This window comes from Desmodus rotundus, chromosome 2 (assembly GCF_022682495.2).
Source record: "Desmodus rotundus isolate HL8 chromosome 2, HLdesRot8A.1, whole genome shotgun sequence".
Taxonomy (NCBI): domain Eukaryota; kingdom Metazoa; phylum Chordata; class Mammalia; order Chiroptera; family Phyllostomidae; genus Desmodus; species Desmodus rotundus.
In genome coordinates this window covers 8,455,000-8,473,141 of record NC_071388.1, presented here as the reverse complement: position 1 = coordinate 8,473,141, position 18,142 = coordinate 8,455,000, and the positions used below count along the sequence as shown (strand labels likewise).

The window sequence follows — 18,142 nt, the reverse complement described above, 5'->3', positions numbered from 1 at the left end:
ATTCAGATTAAGTCCAATTTATTCTTACTTCCACCCCTTGTCCTTTTTTGCAGCACATCTAAGAAGGCTTTGTCTCATCCAAGGTCATTAAAACACACTCCAGTATTGTCTCCAAAGAGTTTTACAGCTTTAGCTTTCACATTTAGGTCTTAACCACTTGAATTTTTGTGCCCAGCGTGAAGAGAGGTTAAACAGCCAGCACTCAGACCCCCAGCTGTCCCAGCAGTGGTTTCAGAGGTGGCCGCGCCCCTAGGCTGTCCCACAGCATGGCTGAAATGGATTGACAGAAGCTTGGATGTTGAAATTCAAGATCACGGCAGAAACAAGGCGTTTAAAATATTTAAAAATGTCAACTATAGTTTAAAAGAATCCTATGGCGGTAATCTTCCAGAAGGCAATGATTTTCAAAATGGATTTGTTTTCTTATTTTTGTAAGGTACCAGAATCCTTCTTTTCAAGGCAATTGTACTCAGAGGCCCACAGCAGTAACAAATGGGCCTAGCAGAACCCTCAGGCCCTCCCCTCGCACTACGCTGGGCGCTGCCCTGGAAGCCGGGCATCAGCGGGGAGCCAGATGGGGCCCTGCCTGCAGGGCTCACACTTGTAGTGGGGAGACTGGCAGCAGGGGAACTGGATATTATGTGGAGCGAACTGGGGGGCCGCCGGAGGCTGTAAGCAGGGCTGTGGCATGCTCTGACGTCTGTTTCAGGGGAGGTTTTATAGGTGCAGTGTGAAGAGCAGGTTTTGGACAAGCAGAAGGGGCCGTTTCAGGGGGCTGACGAGTGGCCCAGAGGAGTTGCTGGCAACTTGGACCAGGGCAGTGGAGGTGACGAGAGGGTTTCCATTCCACAGACACACAGACCTGGTGGTGGACAGGCTGTGGGTCAGATGGAAGGCAGAGCTGGGATGACTCCTCCAGGTCTGGGTTGCCCACAGGGTGGATGGGGTTCCCTGAGACCGTGGATGCCACAGGCCCATCAAGTTTATGGGGTGAAGTACAGAGATCTATTCGGGTCATGTTCACTCCGAGAAGACAACCAGACATCTCCAGGGACACGAAGTGGGCAGCAGGATCCATGGCCACAAAGCTCAGGGGCGGGGGCCCTCCTGGGGGCATCAGCGGGGATGCAACGTCAGCCCATGCGGGCATGTGCAGGATGTCTTACGGTGAAAGAATGAATGAGGAAAGAAGAGGCTGAGCACCAGGCCAGCGGGGCCCCACATCTGGGGGCTGGCCCAGGAGGGAGGCCAGCCGGCCAAGCGCTCCATGTAGAACTGGCCAGTGTGGTGTCTGGAAGCCCACGGAAGAGCGTGGTTCAGGGAGGACGTAAGGAACTGTGTCAAATGCCAGTGACAGGTCAAGTGGGTCAGCCTGAGCACTGACCATATGCGATCAGATGCTGCTCCTGGGGACCTTGGCGCTCGGTTTCAATGGAATGGCCTGGGGAAGGGATGGGAACAGAGGGGAGGGGAGTGGTCCTAGGGGAGTCAGGGAGGGGTGCTCTAAGGTAAGCAGGGAGCCCGGTGTGAGGGCAACAGAGGCTTCATCCAAGGTGGGTGGTGACATCATGTGCTGGGAGTGACATGGGAGACAGGGAAGCTGACAGCACAGGGGAGGTGGACTGTGGGGTCCCTTGTTGAGAGGGAGGGCTGGCCCGGGCAGGCAGGCAAGTGCACCGAGTGACTCGAGGAAGGCAGAGACCTGCTGTGCGTGAGGGCAGGGCACATGCCCTTTGTGGCCGTGGATCTGCTCAGTACCCCAGAGTGCAGGGCCAGTCGTTCCCAGCCGGGCACGAGCAGGGGTCAGAGGGGACAGGTGGCACCAGGCGTTGCACTGACCAGGGAGAGGCGGTTGATGTGCTAGGTGGTCCTGGCAGCCCAAACGATGTGTGTGGGCAGCAGTTTGAAGTGGCATCAGCCAGCTTGCCCCTCACATCCTTCTGCAGTCACCTGGTGACATCCATCCAGGGGAGAGCCAGGATGTCCCCACTGCTCTTGAGGCATGGACTCTGGTCACGCTCCAGGAGGAGGTCTCTGACCCAGACTGAAACTACCAATATTTGGAGGGCGGGAGCCTTATCCACTCTTTGTTACCCACTGACACTGAGCAGACAGGACCAGACTGGTGACAGTCATCAGACACCTGGCAGACGACACACCATCCAAGAAGACACACGAAGCAGAGAGCGAGTCCTTACCGCCACCAGGGTGGGAGAGCAGGCTATGTCCTTCGGATCTGAAATACCAAACATGCGACCACGTGTGAACCAGGGCTGGGTGTTTCCACCAACACAGACATTAAACCAAAACAAGACTCATCTGATACATTTACTCAACACCAAAAACCAAAACCAAAACCAAAAAAACCCCACCAAGCAATCCAATTAAAAAATGGGCCAAGGACCTGAACAGCCACTTCTCCAGAGGACATACAGATGGCCAACAGACATAGGAACAGATGCTCAACCTCACTAATCATCAGAGAAGTGCAAACTAAAACTGCAGTGAGACATCACCTCACACCTGTCAGAATGGCTGTCATCAATAAATCACAAAAGACAGTGCTGGTGAGGATGTAGAGAAAGGGAGTCCTTGTGCACTGCTGGTGGGAATGCAGACTGGTGCAGCCACTGGGGAAGTGGGATGGAGTTATCTCAAAAAACTAAAAATGGATCTGCCTCATGACCCAGCAATTCCACTTCTAGGAATATGTCTGAAAAACCCAGCAACACCAATTCAAAAGAATGCAAGCACCCCTGTGTTCACCGCAGCATTATTTACAGTCGCCAAGATTTGGAGGCAGCCCAAGCGCCCATCAGTAGGTGAGTGGATAAAAACCTTGTGGTACATTTACACAATAGAATTTTACTCCTTGGTTGTAAAAAAGAAGGAAATCTTATTTTGCAACAGTCAGTGAAAGACAAGTACCATGTGATTTCATTTATATGTGGAATCTAGTGAACAAAATAAACTAAAAACCAAAATAGAAATAGACTCATATTTGCAGAGAACAGACTGACACCTGTCAGAAGGGTGGGGGGTTGGGGGGCTGGGTGAAAAGGTGAAGGGATTAAGGAAAAACAAATAACCCAACTCACAGACACAGTCAAGTACGGTGATCTCCAGAGGGAAGGGGGGTGGGGGCAGAGACAAGAGAGTACGGGGGTAAATGCCCATGGGAGACGTGATCCTGGGTGGTGGACACACAACACGGTGTGCAGATGCTGTATTATAGAATTGTACACCTGAAACCTGTGTAACTTTATTAACCAATGTCACCCCAATAGAGTCAATAAAAAATAAAATCAAAAAAGATTATCATCTAAATGAAAAAAGTTATTTTTAATTGAACCCACAAGAACCCATCCCAAGGACCTAAGTGGTCCAGAGCCAAGTTTAAGACTGTCTGAATGGGTGAGATGGCACGTGGCCACACCCCAACTTCCCCATTTACTGTGTGACCTTGGGAAGGTCAGCCTGAACCCTGAGCCTCAGGCCCTTTCCTTGGAGATCCAGGAGCTGGGCATCGTGCTTGGGATGCAGGATGCCACTCCCTATCCCCCTGCCCCCAAAACGTCTTATTTGTGACAGGGAAGAATAGCCTCAGGGAGTGTGCTTACTAATTATTAGGAAGAGTCTAAGAAATGTCTTAATTTTAATACAAATACGAGTCGACCTCAGATTTTAATACACGGTGTAGACGATGTGACTTCAGAGGCAGAGCTGCACCCAGGGGGAGACACAGTGGGAAGCCGAGAAAAGGCCAAGTCCTGCAGGTGTCCATGGAACAAGAACCGGGCACTGGGGACTGGCCTTGGCAGAGGGGGCGTAGGCAGGGTGGTGTGACAAGGACAGCCAACCTCCAGGAGCAATAAGCCATCCAAGGAAGGGCCCAGCGATGTAGGTGACCACCAGGATCAGGCACTGGGTGAGATAAACCAGGAGGACCAGGGCTGTGGTGGGAGACTGGAGCACAGCAAGCACCCAGCTCCCAAAGCATGAAAAATGTGAGGCCAGGCGACCCGGAGAGGCAGGGAAGGAGGGGCAGGGAAGGAGGGGCGGTGAGAAGGAATTTTGGGCGGCACCTGAAGAACAGGAACAAGGATCTCACTAGGGGTCCTGCAGAGCTTTGAGCATATTACTAATAAGGCAGGAGGCTATGACTGTAGGTAAGAAAACCCACCCAGCAGAGGGATGAGAGCAGAGACAGGAGGGCAGGACAGGCTCGGTGGGCAGGCCTTCGGCCCCACGGCACCTCCCAGCCTCGGCCTGCGGTGCCTCAGAACTCCCCAGAAACAGGAGGCACAAGCCCAGGTCCGGATGCGCCCCCCTGTCCCTCCATGTCAGTAAGATTTCCGAGGACAACCCTCCAGGCACGGTTTACTGCTTAAAGCCTGGTGGGCCTGGGGAAGCTGAGAGATGGCATTTCTGTCCCAGAGTAGACCAGGAAGGAGAAAAACAGAGCTCCAAGGTCACCATAGTGCATGGAGAGGGGAGCCAGCAGGGGGGCCCCTGGAATAGGAGGAAGGCTCGACAAGAGGTGACGGGGAGAGAGGTGGCGGGAGGCGTCCCCAGAGGAGCCCTTTGCTTAGGCTCTCAGCATCTGCCTCGCTCCGCAGCACTCTACCCCACAGGAGCTGAGGCGTGGTGGTGGCTTGGGGAGAAGGAGGCTCTCATTTCATCACAAAAGACCAAACCAGAGCTTCCTTATTCTTGGAAATCCTGCCCTGAGTGGGGACAAGGTCCGCCCAGGATGACTGAGCCAAATGGGGATTGGCACTGAGACCCCAGGCCAGGCCAGCAAGCAAGCTCATGTCCCCTGCCACACACTCCGCTTCCCCCTTGCCATTCCCCGCCGCCCTCAGAAGTGGCCCCTCGGAAGCTGAGAAGAGAATAAAAGCCCTGCAGACTCCAGACCTTGGGCAGAGCACCCAGGGGCCCTGCGCCAGCGAACAGGAAGTGCGTTGTTCTCCAGGTGACTGATGTGTAAAGAGCACCCTGGAGAGCCCAGGTGACAAGAGTGTCAGGTGCTGTGGAGCCAGCCTGGAGGAAAACAGGTGACACAAATGACCTTTCCCAGAACTCCGGTGACAAGGTACAGGTAAAAGCTCATGTAATGGGAACACCCTGACATACAGCAGCTGTGGCAGCGCCAGCTCATCTGGCATTAGCGTGACTAAGAATCCTTGGCCTGCTGGAGCTCCATTTTACAAATTAACTTCAAATTCAATTAAAACAAGTTTGCTACTGAATCTAGAGTGGACATTCCTCCCCTAATTAAGATACGTGGTTATAAGTCGAACCACATTTCACAACGTTGTCCAAGATACATGTTATCAGGAAGCAAACGAGCTGGCAAGGCACATTTCAGCGGGTGGCAGCAAGACTGCGGTGAGCAGCTGCAGCCACCTGGCCCGGGCGCTGTGCCCCTGGAGGGGAGCAACGTGGAGGGCCTGAGGAAGCGTGAGACTCCCAGACACAAGGAGAACCACGAATGCTTGATGCTGTGGGACTGGAGGACAGGGTGGAAGGAATTGCAACATCGGTTACTCCAGAAATCAGAAATCAGAAACTGGCAGAAAATACACCGTGACCAGGGCAGAAACAGGTAATGGGGAAGTCTATACCTGAAGAAGGACGTCCACCTGGTGAGAGCCAGGGCAACCACACACCCGCACGGGACTAGGCAACAGCCTGTTCTCTTAACAACTTGCCCCCACAGCCCTGCTGGGGGGTCCCCTCCCGGGCCCCGGGTACTTACGTTCGATAAGAAAGAGAAAGCACATGACCCCCATGGCTGCCACGATGGCCCCAGGCACGATGAAGGACAGGCCCCAGCATGTAGACACCCAGTAGCCAGCAATCAAGGACCCCAGAATGTTGCCCACGGAGGTGTGGGAATTCCAGACCCCCATAATCAAGCCTCGCCTGCAACACAACCAGACACAGGCAGCAAATGATGTTAGGAAGCTTCCGGGGGTCCGTGGTGTAGGGCCCAGCAGGGCGTGCATCGTGTCAGAGCTGGCCTGGGGACAAGGGGGCCATGCAGGAACTTCTGCTGGATGCAGGCCTAGAGATACCTTCGAGGGAATGGGGCCTCCCTTCACCTCGGAGATATGTGTGTATTATTATTACATGTCTCTCTCAGAGCTTATTTATTTATGATTACAAAAGGGATCGAGGCCGTTTCCTGAATTCTTGGAAGGCCCCAAATTTAAATTTGTGCTTCTGTAAACTCAATCCAATTATTGGCGGAAATATCCCATTAACACAAGTTTCCGCTGCAGACCCATCAGGTGGGCGGAGTATCTAACTGAGGCTCCGTGAGCTGGTTTCCTGCTTCAGTTCTCCGTCGTCACTACCTCCCAACACTTCTTCTCCCTGGCCCTGGCCCTGGCCCTGGCCCAAGGCCGTGCGTCACACAGACATCACAGCGGCACCTGGACTGCAGTCAGAGCACCAGAGGCTGAGCGCACCTCTGCCACCAGGCGCTGGGCGACTCGTTAGGACTTGGCACATGTCCACGTGCCTTTGTGTCTTGTTTTTGATGTAGCTTCTGTGTCGAAGGCTTGGGGCAGGGCCCTGCCCTCTGCGCTCCTCCCAGGTCCCAGGAGGCCAGGAGAGGTCACGCTGCTGGTCAGCTGTGCAGAGTGACACAGACTCGACCCCATCCACGTCAGGGAGGGCACCCCCCGGGACAAAGGCCATCTGAATTTCAGAACTTCAAGTCCCAGAGGTTTTCATTATCTTACTTCATAGAATAAAGTGTTTTTTTCTACAACAAATCTAAAGAAAAACTAAAAATAAAGTCTAAAAACCTCTTTTGAAAAATAATGCTGCTGGAAGCAGGGTGGCCTTTTCTCACCTTCCTTTTAAAAAAAAACGTGTTTTTCCATCATGGCTGATATTCGGTTATTTTGTTTTAGTTTTAGGTGTGCAGCTTAGTGGTCAGACAAGACAGACGTTAATACAGACTCTCACCTCCCTTTGCCGAACCAGTTGCTGAGGCAGGTGACGACGCTGGGCCAGCCGGTGGTCTGCACCAGCCCGTTGATGATCTGTGACACAGAGCAAAAGGGAGGGCTCACCTGGGGGAAAATGTGTCCCCTGTCTTTCAGTGGGGCTCACAGAAGCTTCCCCTTCTCCATTCTTCGGAAGTTTGAGAGCACAGCTGGGACCCGCCCACAAAGGAGGAGGCCGAGCCCTATTCGCTGGGAGTCCCAATGGCTGAAGTTGTATTTTAAACTATACATATCACTACAAATGTAATGCATCCCCATTGTGAAAATTTTAGAATAAATAAGGGAAAGAAAGAAAAGAAAATCTCTTGCTAGAAGGTGAACGGCTTGGGGCCAAAGTTTCCAATCTCTGTCTAATCTAAACTTCATAAAAAGAGAAAAAAAATTGTCTTCTTTTTATAGAACTGCGATTGTACTATAAATATAGCTTGTAAATTGCACTTTCATGTCTCATGTTGTGAAGAAAGTACTGTTGTTAATGACTCTGAACCGAGCTTAACCTTGACCTAAAGCCTGGAGAAACCATCTCCCCCTTTTCAAGAGTACCCTGAGTTTACATTTCAAGAAGGGATTTAGCAAGTGCACTGGTACACAGGCTTGCTTTAGTCTCAGGAGAGTCAGGGGCAAATCTTCAAGACAACTAGGTCCAGCCTAGTACCGCCTATAACCACGACTGGGCCGGACCAGCTCTCCAGGAAACTATCTGGTGGCCACGAGCTGGACCAGCCTCAGGGCCAGCCAGGGCTGGCCTTCCATTCAGGAATGTGCTGGAACTCTGGGAAATTGTTTTTTTCTTCCTTCTAATTTTATATATTAAGTTTAAGTTATTTTTATAATTAAAACAGTCAAACTTTTTCAAGGCCTATGGCAAAATTTTTAAAAGAAAATTATGACCCTGGCTGGGTGGCTCAATTGGTTGGAGCACTGTCCCATACACCAAAAGGTTGTGGGTTTGACCCCCAGTCAGGGCACATGCCTAGGCTGCAGGTTCTATCCCTGGTCAGGGCACATATAGGAGGCAACTGATTAGTACTTCTCTCACACATGGATGTTTCTCTCTCCCTCTCTCTCTCTTCCTTCCTCCTCCTCTAAAACCAATAAACATATCCTCCGGTGAGGATTTAAAAAAAGCAAAGCATGTCCAATTTACTTTGATGATTTCATAATACTCCCCCCCCCCCGGCTATCTGAAGAGCCTCAGAAGTTAAGCTCATCATTTTGTCATTCCCCATTTCTAGTAAATATTTGTCCACAGGAATGTTGGGAGGGGCAGTAGCCCAGAGTTTCAGGAAGGGCTGGGCCCAGCAGGAAGGGCAAAGCCGTAGGGCGCGTCTCGGCCTTGGAGCCCCAAGGCTCTCCCCTCCCACCGACTCCCTCCAACCCTGTCCCACTGCCAGTGACGCCCAAGTCCTCCCTTCCTCCTGCCCTCGCTGTGCCCTGCATCCCTCCAACCTCCTGAGTGGTCCAATCTGTCACCAGATGGAACACCTAGAGCTCCTCCAGGTGAAGGCAGAGGAGCTGGTGCTGCAGTCCCCTGAGGGGTACAGATAAACAGGGTTCTTCAAGAGGCAACTCCTGAAACTTCAGGGAAACTGCACACCTGCCGGAACTTCAGAGACGATGGGAGAGAGACTTTACACGTTAGCCCTGACCCTGACATCAGACCGGACACACGGCTGCTGTGCACGCACCCTACCCCGACTCCATTACTGCCATCATCTCTCCTAGCAGAGGCAGGGACCTGCGACATAAACGCTCCGTCCAGCTCGACACAGAAACCCTGCACATGGTGAGCCATGGAACCAGACCGTACCTGAGTCACCACGTAGAAGCCGAAACTATGGATGTTGTAGAAATAGCCCAACCCAAACAGGGCAGTAAAGGTGCCACTGGCCAGCATTCCGAAAGTTAGGTAATACCTAATTGGCAGGCGTTCCCCTATTATGCCACTGAGGATAAGAAAAAAGAAAGACAAATATGAGCAAACAAACACACCCATAATGTAAATGGCCCGCAATTTCTTTCCGGATGTTTTCATGCTGTTCTCTGAGCTTTTAGAACTCCAAGGCACTACAGTTTCCAAGAAGATTTAATCATAACAATTTCCCAATGGAGCATTTATTAACCAGAAACTGTCAATTGGCAACATCTTCTAAGACTTTTTATTTCCAGCAGAAGTCACTAACTGTCACATAATGAACCTCGTACACCATGGCTTACACATTTGATGGCTGCCAATTAAAAAAACCAAAACTTGTCCTGCTAGTTAATCCTGCTTCTATATAGACAACATCCAGTTACAATTTCAACTGTCAACCTGCAGACAAATGTCATAAAAAGGGATTACCTGTGACCGTGAGCCAGACTCTTGGCGCCTCAGCTGTCATTAAGTTACTCACCTGCATTAACAATACTGGGCCCAAATTTGAGTTCTACTTAAAAGTTTTGGCCCTGGCTAGTGGGGCTCAGTGGATTGAGTGCCATCCTGCAAACCAAGGGGTTGTTGGTTCGATTCCCAGTCAGGGCACGTGCCTGGGTTGCAGGCCAGGCCCCCAGTAGGGGGTGCATGAGAGGCAACCACGCATTGATGTTTCTCTCTTTCTCTCTCCCTTCCCCTCTAAAAACAAGTAAATAAAATTAAAAAAAAAGTTTTAAAAGAAAAAGCCTAATGGAAGGGACACCATCCCACACTACATCAGACTCATACAGGCACTAAAGGCCACCCCACACCTGCTGGGTGTGGACAACGGCCAGGAACGACCTGGGCTGAAGAAGGTGCCCATCACGTCCAGCTCTACCAGTGTGCCCTGACGTCACTGAAGGCTGTGCGCGGCAGCAGTGCTTGCCTGTGCTGCGGTCACGAGTCGACGGCGGACTTCACATTCAGCAGAATTTCACAATAACCCTCCCTGGCGAGCAGCATGAAAAATGATCTTTGCCAATAAATAAATGGCAATAAAACTACTTTATTTAAACCAGGTTCCTTAACCTCAGCACTCTTGGTATCTCAGGCCAGGAAACTCTTCGCAGTGGGGGGCTGTTTCCTAAGGGACCAAATCACTCCCAGCTGAGGAGAGCATTTAAATACTGCTTTCTAGTAAGCGAGAAAACACATTCCGGCCTTTGGGTCTTTTCATACTCTGGGTTACTGGTGCCCAGGCAGACCCGTGTTTAGAACACAAGCGTCATCCCTCAGGATGGCACATGGCTAGCAGCCTGGCTGCCTCCCAGGCCTAAGAAGCCTGAGGCTTCCACAGCACTTCCCGTCAATTGGGCTCATGTTCTGCTGTGCACTGCACGCTTCAGGCTTCCGTACGTGTCACTGTCCCCATCTGTAGCACTTTGCAAATATGCAAATACAATAAAGGAAACTGCCTGGCTGGGCCCAACCACCCCCAGGGCATGGGGCTGGGGCGGGGACTGGGCCCGACCCGCTGCATTCTGGTGGGCCTCAGGGAGCAGGCTCGACATTGACAGCATCCCCGAGATTCTTGAATCTGCAAAGATCTCAGTCTCTGAACAAAAGCCTCTTGGGTTCAGAGGCTCCGTCCCTATTAGGCTATTTTTTTCCCAACCTGGCTGGACTGACATAATACCAGCATTTAACCCACCAACCACACGTCCTGCTACCCACTCAACACTTACACCTTCAGGTCAAGGTCAGTTCAAGAATGGGATCAAGAACCCAGGATAATAATCACGTGTGACAGACACCGGGCATGCACCACGTGCCGGCACTGTGCAGAGCGTCCTACATGGGCCAACTCCCCACTACAGTCCTGTGAGGTAAGAGCTACTGTCCCCCCATTTTGCAGAGCTGCAGAGCACTGCCCATGGCCACAAGAGTGGGCTGGCTCAGATCTCAGCAGCGCATCTCTGTGCACGCCCCAGCCGCCAGCTGCCTGGCCTCTGTGCTCAGGGGAAGGGCGCTGTGGGCCGAGTGGGGCATTCAGGTGGATGCGCCCGGAACACGCTTCGTAAACTGTGGAATCAGTGACTTGGGACCGTAAACAGATGGTGGCCCCTGACGCCACAGTCAAGGATGCGCTCTGCTGAGCGTCACCAGGAACCACCAGTGCCCTGTGCCTAGGTGACCACATCCCGGCAGGGCTCACGTGCGTCCTAAACCTGAGGGCCAGGAAAGTCACGCGTGGACAGTCCACCCTGAGCGGCATAGCGCCTGGGTCTTCCAAACGTGCTGCTCTGTGGCCACGTCCTCACAGACACAGCAGTCCCGCTGGCTCTCACTTTTTCCTTGTCCCTGAGAAGAGCCTGGCAGGTAAGTGACCTGCGGGTGGGACTACTGTCACGCGTCCAGCGCACCGGAGACGGTTCTGCACTGAGTGGTGTAACTGGCCAAGGCCTCGCAAACTCGAGCAGACCTACCTCAGGTACATGCCGATGGCGTAGGCGCACAGGAAGGAGTAGTCCAGGGCCCCGAGCAGCTGCTGGTAGTTGTCCTGATCTGCACGGGTGAAAGTGGACAGGCGGAGGTGAGTGGTGCTTCGTGCCCACTAAACATCAGTGTGCGTTCCGGAGCGGGGCAGGAAGATACAAAGCATCCGCTCTCGGGGTGCGGGCGCTGGGCTCAGAGGAGGGACACAGAGGATGCCGTGGCGTGCCTGCCGTTGGCTTCTCGGCAAAGGAGAATGCAGCCTCCACATTCTGAACAACCACTAAGTACATGTGACTGGTGCGAATGAACCCACATGGCTCAGGGTGGGCATCGGCTTCTTCACTTCCTGCAGCGCCCCGCTGAGGCCAGCCCCGCACGGCCCTGTGGTCTCTCCTTCCCATCCATGGTTCCTGCTCTGCGCGCCCTGACTTTGACACATACCACTGCAAGCTGTCTTCAGTGCACCTCCCCGCTGAGAGGGTCTTCGTTCAGGTGGAGGCACCACTGCACACAGGCCCCACGACACAGCGGCAGTGGCAGATTGGGACCCGGAGGGGACAGAGCTGCTCCCTGAGATACAGTCCCACTCAGGAATACCGGCACTGCTGCTGAATTGGCGAGGCCGGGAGAGTTGGGCCACGCTAGCGGCCTCTCGGCCCTCCTGGCTGTGCAGAGCCCTGCAGGGCCACCTGCTTCGTAAGTGTGCGGATGCGGGGGACTCACCAAACGGGGCCCAGCCGCAGTCGGTCTTGTTGTCTGGGAGCTGGTGAGTGGAGATGCCGCTGGCTGTTTGGCTCTGGCCGTTGGGTCTGACTTCACCCTTATTCACAGGAGCACAGTACCTGTGGAGCTCACCCTAGGACATCCATGGGGAGGACAGAGGCCAGAGAGAGAAAGCGCATGGGGTGAGTTCAGGAGGGACGCAGAGTAGCAACAGCACCCCTTCTTTGCAGCCTTGGGGAAGGAGTCACAGCTGGGGCAGGCTGCCTGTGGGACCCACAGAAAGCTGGTGGGCCAGGTTTCTCGGGCCCCGGCAGCCCCGCTCCTGAGCACACACAGCAAACCCAAGCATGTCCAGGGCTACCAGAGACGAGCACCCAGGGCAGCTGTGCTGCCGAAAGCCAGCTGCCCATCATTCTCGGACCGCCTGTCCAGAGCGGACCAGTGGACTCATCTTGGTCGGTTTCTACAGCGATTGCTGCCCGACACACGGGGACAAGCCCCCGGTCCCTGCAACGACCAGGATGCCTCTCACGGACAACAAGCCTGACACAAAGGAGCTCAAATGGTGGACTCTGTTTCCACCTATGACGTTCAAGAACAGGGGAATGACTCTGTGGTGAGAATCGGGGTCACCTGGAGTGGGTAGTGATGGGGGACAGGGCACAAGGAGCCCACAGGAGCTGGCAAGGGGCTGACCTCAGCCAGGCGATCATTTCCTGGGTAAGTGTAAGTACTGTCCAGGCACGGTACATGGGACGTGGCCGCATGGTGGTCACGTGGCTGTGTCATTGTTAGCGGGACACTGCCCTAGAAATCTAGCCAAGGGTCCTGCTTTACAAATTCAAAGTAGCTATTTGCCAAACAGCTTTCCTCAGCAGAGCTTGTCCTCCCTGGGGGGGTCTGGAGGCTCCCCTTGGGGAGCGAGCCCTGTCTCTTGCCAGCCTGTGCTCAGCTTACTTACATTCCACCAGGGTGACTGTGTGGGGCTGTGGACATGACTGTGAGCTTGGGTCAGAGACGCGGTGGGGGCCTGCAGTCCTTCCCTGCATGAGGCTGGCATTTTCAGCATTTCCCCACTCACTCGATTTTATACTTTTTCCTCCTCTTCGACTTCAAGAGTCAGGTGTTTCTGCCCAGCTGCTGCTGCTTCTTGTAGAGGCCAAGCTGGCCAGACCTGAGGCCTCATGGACACCGCTCTGGTCAGCTTTCAATATGAAAGCTGCAGGTCGGATGGGAGAGGGAACCGGGACCAGGGCTGGAGTGGGTTCCAACACGTGCCTTCCATGGAAGCACGGGACAAGGAAGGCGGTAGACCGTGACTTCCAACAGAATTTTAACATTCTCTGTTGTCACTTAATATTCCCAGGGAGGAACCATCCATGGGAAATAGAAAAGATTACATATGCTCCATTTCCGTTTCATAAACAAGCAGAATAGCATTTGTGTTTAGTTTTGTCCCCTGGCAAAAGGCAGCCTGGCCTCCTTCCTGGATAGGGACTCAGGCTCTGAGCTGGGAGCCTGGTGCCCCAGTGCTGGCTTCCATCTTCAAGAGAGTCACAGGAACTCTCTACTGCCAGTTACGCAGCCAGTATAACCCAGTATGACCAAGTCCTGGGTCTGTGTCCCTGCCGATGACTAGAAGTGAGGGAGGGGCGATGAGCTGTACATGAGCTGTCTTTGGCAACAGACAACTTCCTTATTCCTTCCACAATCAAGAGTCCAAAGCCATTCAAGCCTGTTGACAATCTATAGGCAAAGTGATGTAATTCCAAGGAGGGTCAGAAAATCATGCTGCTTTCCCCCCAGCCTTAACTGGCTACTATGGGGGACGGTCTGCTTGAATCTCTCCTCAGTCTCGTTAAGTGTCAGCCTGCTTAACAGCCTCTTCCACCCGTCACTCAAACCGAGACTCAGCGTTCTGAGAGTCACGAGGACCCACCACCACAGCCCGACTTGGATCCGCATGTGATCGTCGTGGGAGCCATTTGGGAACAAATTAAGATTGGATGTTTTGGGGAGAAAATTCACACAAAACAAGAATATATATTTCATTAAGCTGAAACTGTCAAGTAATATAATTGAAAGTATACTACCTCTGAAAGTGTAAAGGAAAAAAACAGTTTAAAGATTTTAATTTCAGAAAAAAGAAAACAGGCAAACCAACAAAATAACTTGCTTCTACATAATCCCTTTTCTCCATTTATCTTGCCTCCCCTTCCCTGGCAACTCCCCTCCCCCACCCCTATCAGTTGCCTCTAAAAGTAATTTCATTATCGAGAAAATAGTAAAATAAAAGTAGTTCATTATCGAGATTACAGGCAGGATAGGAAACCAAATGTTTTAAGATGTCTTACCTTAACTATGCTGATAGGCTTTCGAGATAAGTGGAAACTCGCATACAGCAAAAATGTCAAAATAAAAATGAAGGCTCTGTACCTGAAACACAAAATGGGGTAGAAAATGATAGTCAATAATACGAGCTACAGGAAGAATACACGGTAACTATAATCCTTCAATTTTCTTATGCTGTGTATTATTCATTCAGTCCTGTATCAATTATCCATCCTATATAATATCACTATAATATTACATTTAAAAAGTGGGACTTCTGTCCAAATTGAAACCACTTAAACATTCATTGAAAGAACTATAATCAAAGAGAAATCTGGGACTCAGAAGACGAGCACATGCTTACAAAGCAAACAAAAAGAAAGGATTATTTAGTTGGAAGCAAAATTAACTGCAAGCTTCTTGTAGGAAGCTTGCATTTAAGATCATATTTTTCCCTTTTTAGTTTCCATGCAACTTCTCAGAAGCACACGAACGAGGCGGGAACGTAAATATCTCACTGACCCCAATGAGAAACACCCAGTGACGCTCACAAGCTCTGAATAAGGCCGGCGACATAAAAATACCGGCTCAAAGCCCAGCTGCTCTTTTTGGCTTATGAGAAAAGCAGTGAGGGGGAAGTGCCAAAATATATGGGAGTTGAAAGAAAAGAAGATTCTTTAGTAAGAAGATGAAAGTTTATTACAGTCTAAAAATTTGAACCACGCTATGGAAAAATATTTCCTAAGGGGGGAAAAAAAAAGTCAGGAGGAAAAAAAAGTTTGGCAGGAGGTGAAGACAAGGGACTTCCACCAGGGGGCAGGTCCTCTGTGTCCTGAGACCCCGCCTCTCACACTGAGTCACCTGGCCAGTTTCAGGCCCGAAAAGACCAATGACTGTCAAGTTGAGCAATGGCTGGCATTGCTAGTTCCCCACAGACAGAGACAGGAGGGGGCCCTGGGGGGTGCTGGAACCCCTCCTCCAGTCTCACGTCCATGGTTGTGATTTACTCCTCAAGGGCAGCCTCAGTGAATAACACAAAGAACCCTAGAGGGCCCGCCTCTTTGTCTAGTGGGGGACAAGTAAATATTTCTAGATTAAAAAAAAAAGATCCTATTTCAGGTGGGGGAATGGTTGGTGGGACCACTGGATACCTGTGCCTTAGGGAAAAGAAAACACCAAACCCACTTGCCAGGCACCCAATAAATACTTGATAAATGAGTAAAGAAGGGACCCCACGTGCTCCTCTTCATCAGGGAAGTGCACGCTGATGGCTTTCCTAGGAGTCTTTGCTCTCCAAGCCCGTGCCAGTGACCAGATAGAAAAACAGTAAAAAAAAAATCCATAAAAAAAAGTGTGTATTTTATCCCAAGGAACAAGGACTATGCAGGTGCAGTGGATTTGTTACAAAGTCCAGGCCTTTGTCCTTGTATTTCTGAAAAGCATCTGTTGGGGTGGAGAATGGAAGTCTCTCAATTATTTGCTGAAAGCTCTCTGTTACCCCACCCACTGCTTCTGGGTGTCTTAAGTTGCCAGCATAGGAAGAGTCTAGACCATTGGAACTCTGTAAGCCTCAATACCCAAACTTCCAACCCACGGTGGATTCGCTGGCCAAGGACAGCCTCACCGAATGTAAATTACCAAGGCGAGTGCAGTCTGTGGGGAACCCTGAGCTGCTCCCATTTGGGCACAGGGGTCCCCCTGTTCCAATCTCCATGAGGAGTATTGGGAAAAGTTCTCAGACTGGGTTACCTTCTCACCTCAGAGTATGGAGGAAGAATCTGGAGCCCCCAAGGATGCGACACGCTACCAGTCACCACTGTGTGACCACCCCCCGCCAGGAGAATCCGAATGTCCTCTCACCCAGCTGAGAAGGATTTTGAGAAAGTAGCTTTACTTAAATGAACCTTGGATTCATGCTCTCTACCAAGACAGAGAGTATTCTAGTTGTAAATGCTCTGTTTATTAAGTACATTACCATATTTATAAAATAGAATTAATAATCTGGGAATAAAGAGCTCCTCCATGGATCCAGACAAGTTGAAAAGCTCTGGGCCCCCATATACCAGCATTCTTAGGGAGTCAAGCTGTCTAGGTTATCGGAACCCGGTCGCTGTTCCTGGGCCTCCACCCCTTCTCTGACGGCTGGTTCTGCAGTACCACTCACCAGCACTGGGCCGGCGGGACAACCAGGGTTGCAGGGCTGTGCCGCATGGGGGGATGCCGAGTGCAGCGTGCGCCTAGGGATGCTCCATGCACACATGGGCCGAAGAGGGGAGCAGCACGCGCATCTGGCTGAACTGAATTGGCAGCTTGGCTTTGTGTGGAAGTGAAATGCCTTGAGGAGTCAGTCTGCAGGTTGCTAGGTTCACAAAGAGGATCTTTTTACTTCTGCGGGGTCATCCTGGGTTTAGACTCTTAAGTCCTTTGCCCATTTTGTAATTCTATCTTCACTTTCTTTCTTTGTCATGAACGATGTGAGGATTTTAGATGATGTTTGCTTCCTTTTATCTTATACTGGGTTGGATACCATCCTCCTAAAGTCACGTCCACCTAAAATTTTCAGAACGTGGCATAGTGTTGCAGATGTAATTAGTCAAGTTGAGGTCATATTCAACTCATGTGTGACCTCGAATCCAATGAGATCTAAATCCAGTGACTGATGTCCTTATAAAAGCCATGTGAAGACAGAGACAGGCGGGGAGGAAGGCCATGAGACAACAGAGGCACAGCCAGACAAGGAGCCCCAAGGACTGCCAGCAACCAACCGAGGCTGGAGAAGGAGAAGGCAGGGAGCGTTCTTCCCCGGAGCCTTCGGCGGGGGAGCAGCCCTGCTGACAGCTGGGTCTACTCCTGGCCTCCAGAACAGTGAGAACAAACGTGCTGTTTGAAGCCACCCTGAATGTGGCACTTTTGTTACACAGCCCTGGGAAACTAACACAATCTGGTACTTTTTGTGTTTGGTGTTACACTTAGGCTTGTAAATATAAAGAAAACACACTTAAAAATGAATTACCTAAGGCTTTCCTTCATCAGTGCTTCACTTACTTTTTGAAGTCATGTCCGACTCTAGCATTCTTTGCATCTACCAATATTACATCAGAAGTGTTTGGGTCAACCTCAAGTTTCTCACAAAGAAAGCCTATCTCATCAATGATGGTCGCTGGGCACCTTCAAAGCTTCCTTAGAAATGTTCCCAGAGGCAAATTAAAAGACTCCACACAGAGTATGTGTCCTCATTGGAGGATTATTTATCTCAGTCACATGCAAATAAGGAATAAACAATGCTTGGGATGAGAGTTACTGAGCAGTATGACTTGGCATAGAAATTAGCCCAGAGATACCCTTCCTTTAGAAACAAGGAAAGCATCCCCAGTGGGGGTGGAGTCTGTTCAGAGCCCCTGAGGGTAGGCATGGGACTCTGGTGATGTCAGCGCTGATCACGTGGTTAAGGGGCTGTGGGCCAGATGGCCCCTCAGGGAAGTTACAACTTTTCCTTCTGAACAATGAATGAGGAAGTTGTGGGAACACACTTGGAGATGAGGTGAAGAACCCTTCCTCCAACTTTCCCACGGCTGTGCGTGTCCCTCCATCATGACCCTCACCAAAACTGAGCACTGCCGACGGTGACAGGAGGGCTATCAAGGTTGAGGCACGTGCCTGCTCTCCTACGGAG

General features: G+C 51.4%; 1 protein-coding gene across 2 annotated transcripts in view; it reads right to left on the bottom strand.

Moving 5' to 3' along the window:
* The window catches only part of SLC37A1 (solute carrier family 37 member 1), a 47,840-nt gene that overhangs the window by 21,935 nt on the left and 7,763 nt on the right, over nt 1-18,142 (bottom strand). For both annotated transcript variants that reach the window (XM_045196127.3, XM_024561926.4), the window contains 7 exons: nt 14,493-14,574; nt 12,139-12,271; nt 11,406-11,484; nt 8,833-8,968; nt 6,982-7,058; nt 5,762-5,928; nt 2,199-2,236 (listed from right to left, as the gene is read on the bottom strand). In XM_045196127.3, coding sequence (XP_045052062.2) covers nt 2,199-2,236; nt 5,762-5,928; nt 6,982-7,058; nt 8,833-8,968; nt 11,406-11,484; nt 12,139-12,271; nt 14,493-14,574 — 712 coding nt within the window. The remainder of the gene's footprint in view (nt 1-2,198; nt 2,237-5,761; nt 5,929-6,981; nt 7,059-8,832; nt 8,969-11,405; nt 11,485-12,138; nt 12,272-14,492; nt 14,575-18,142) is intronic.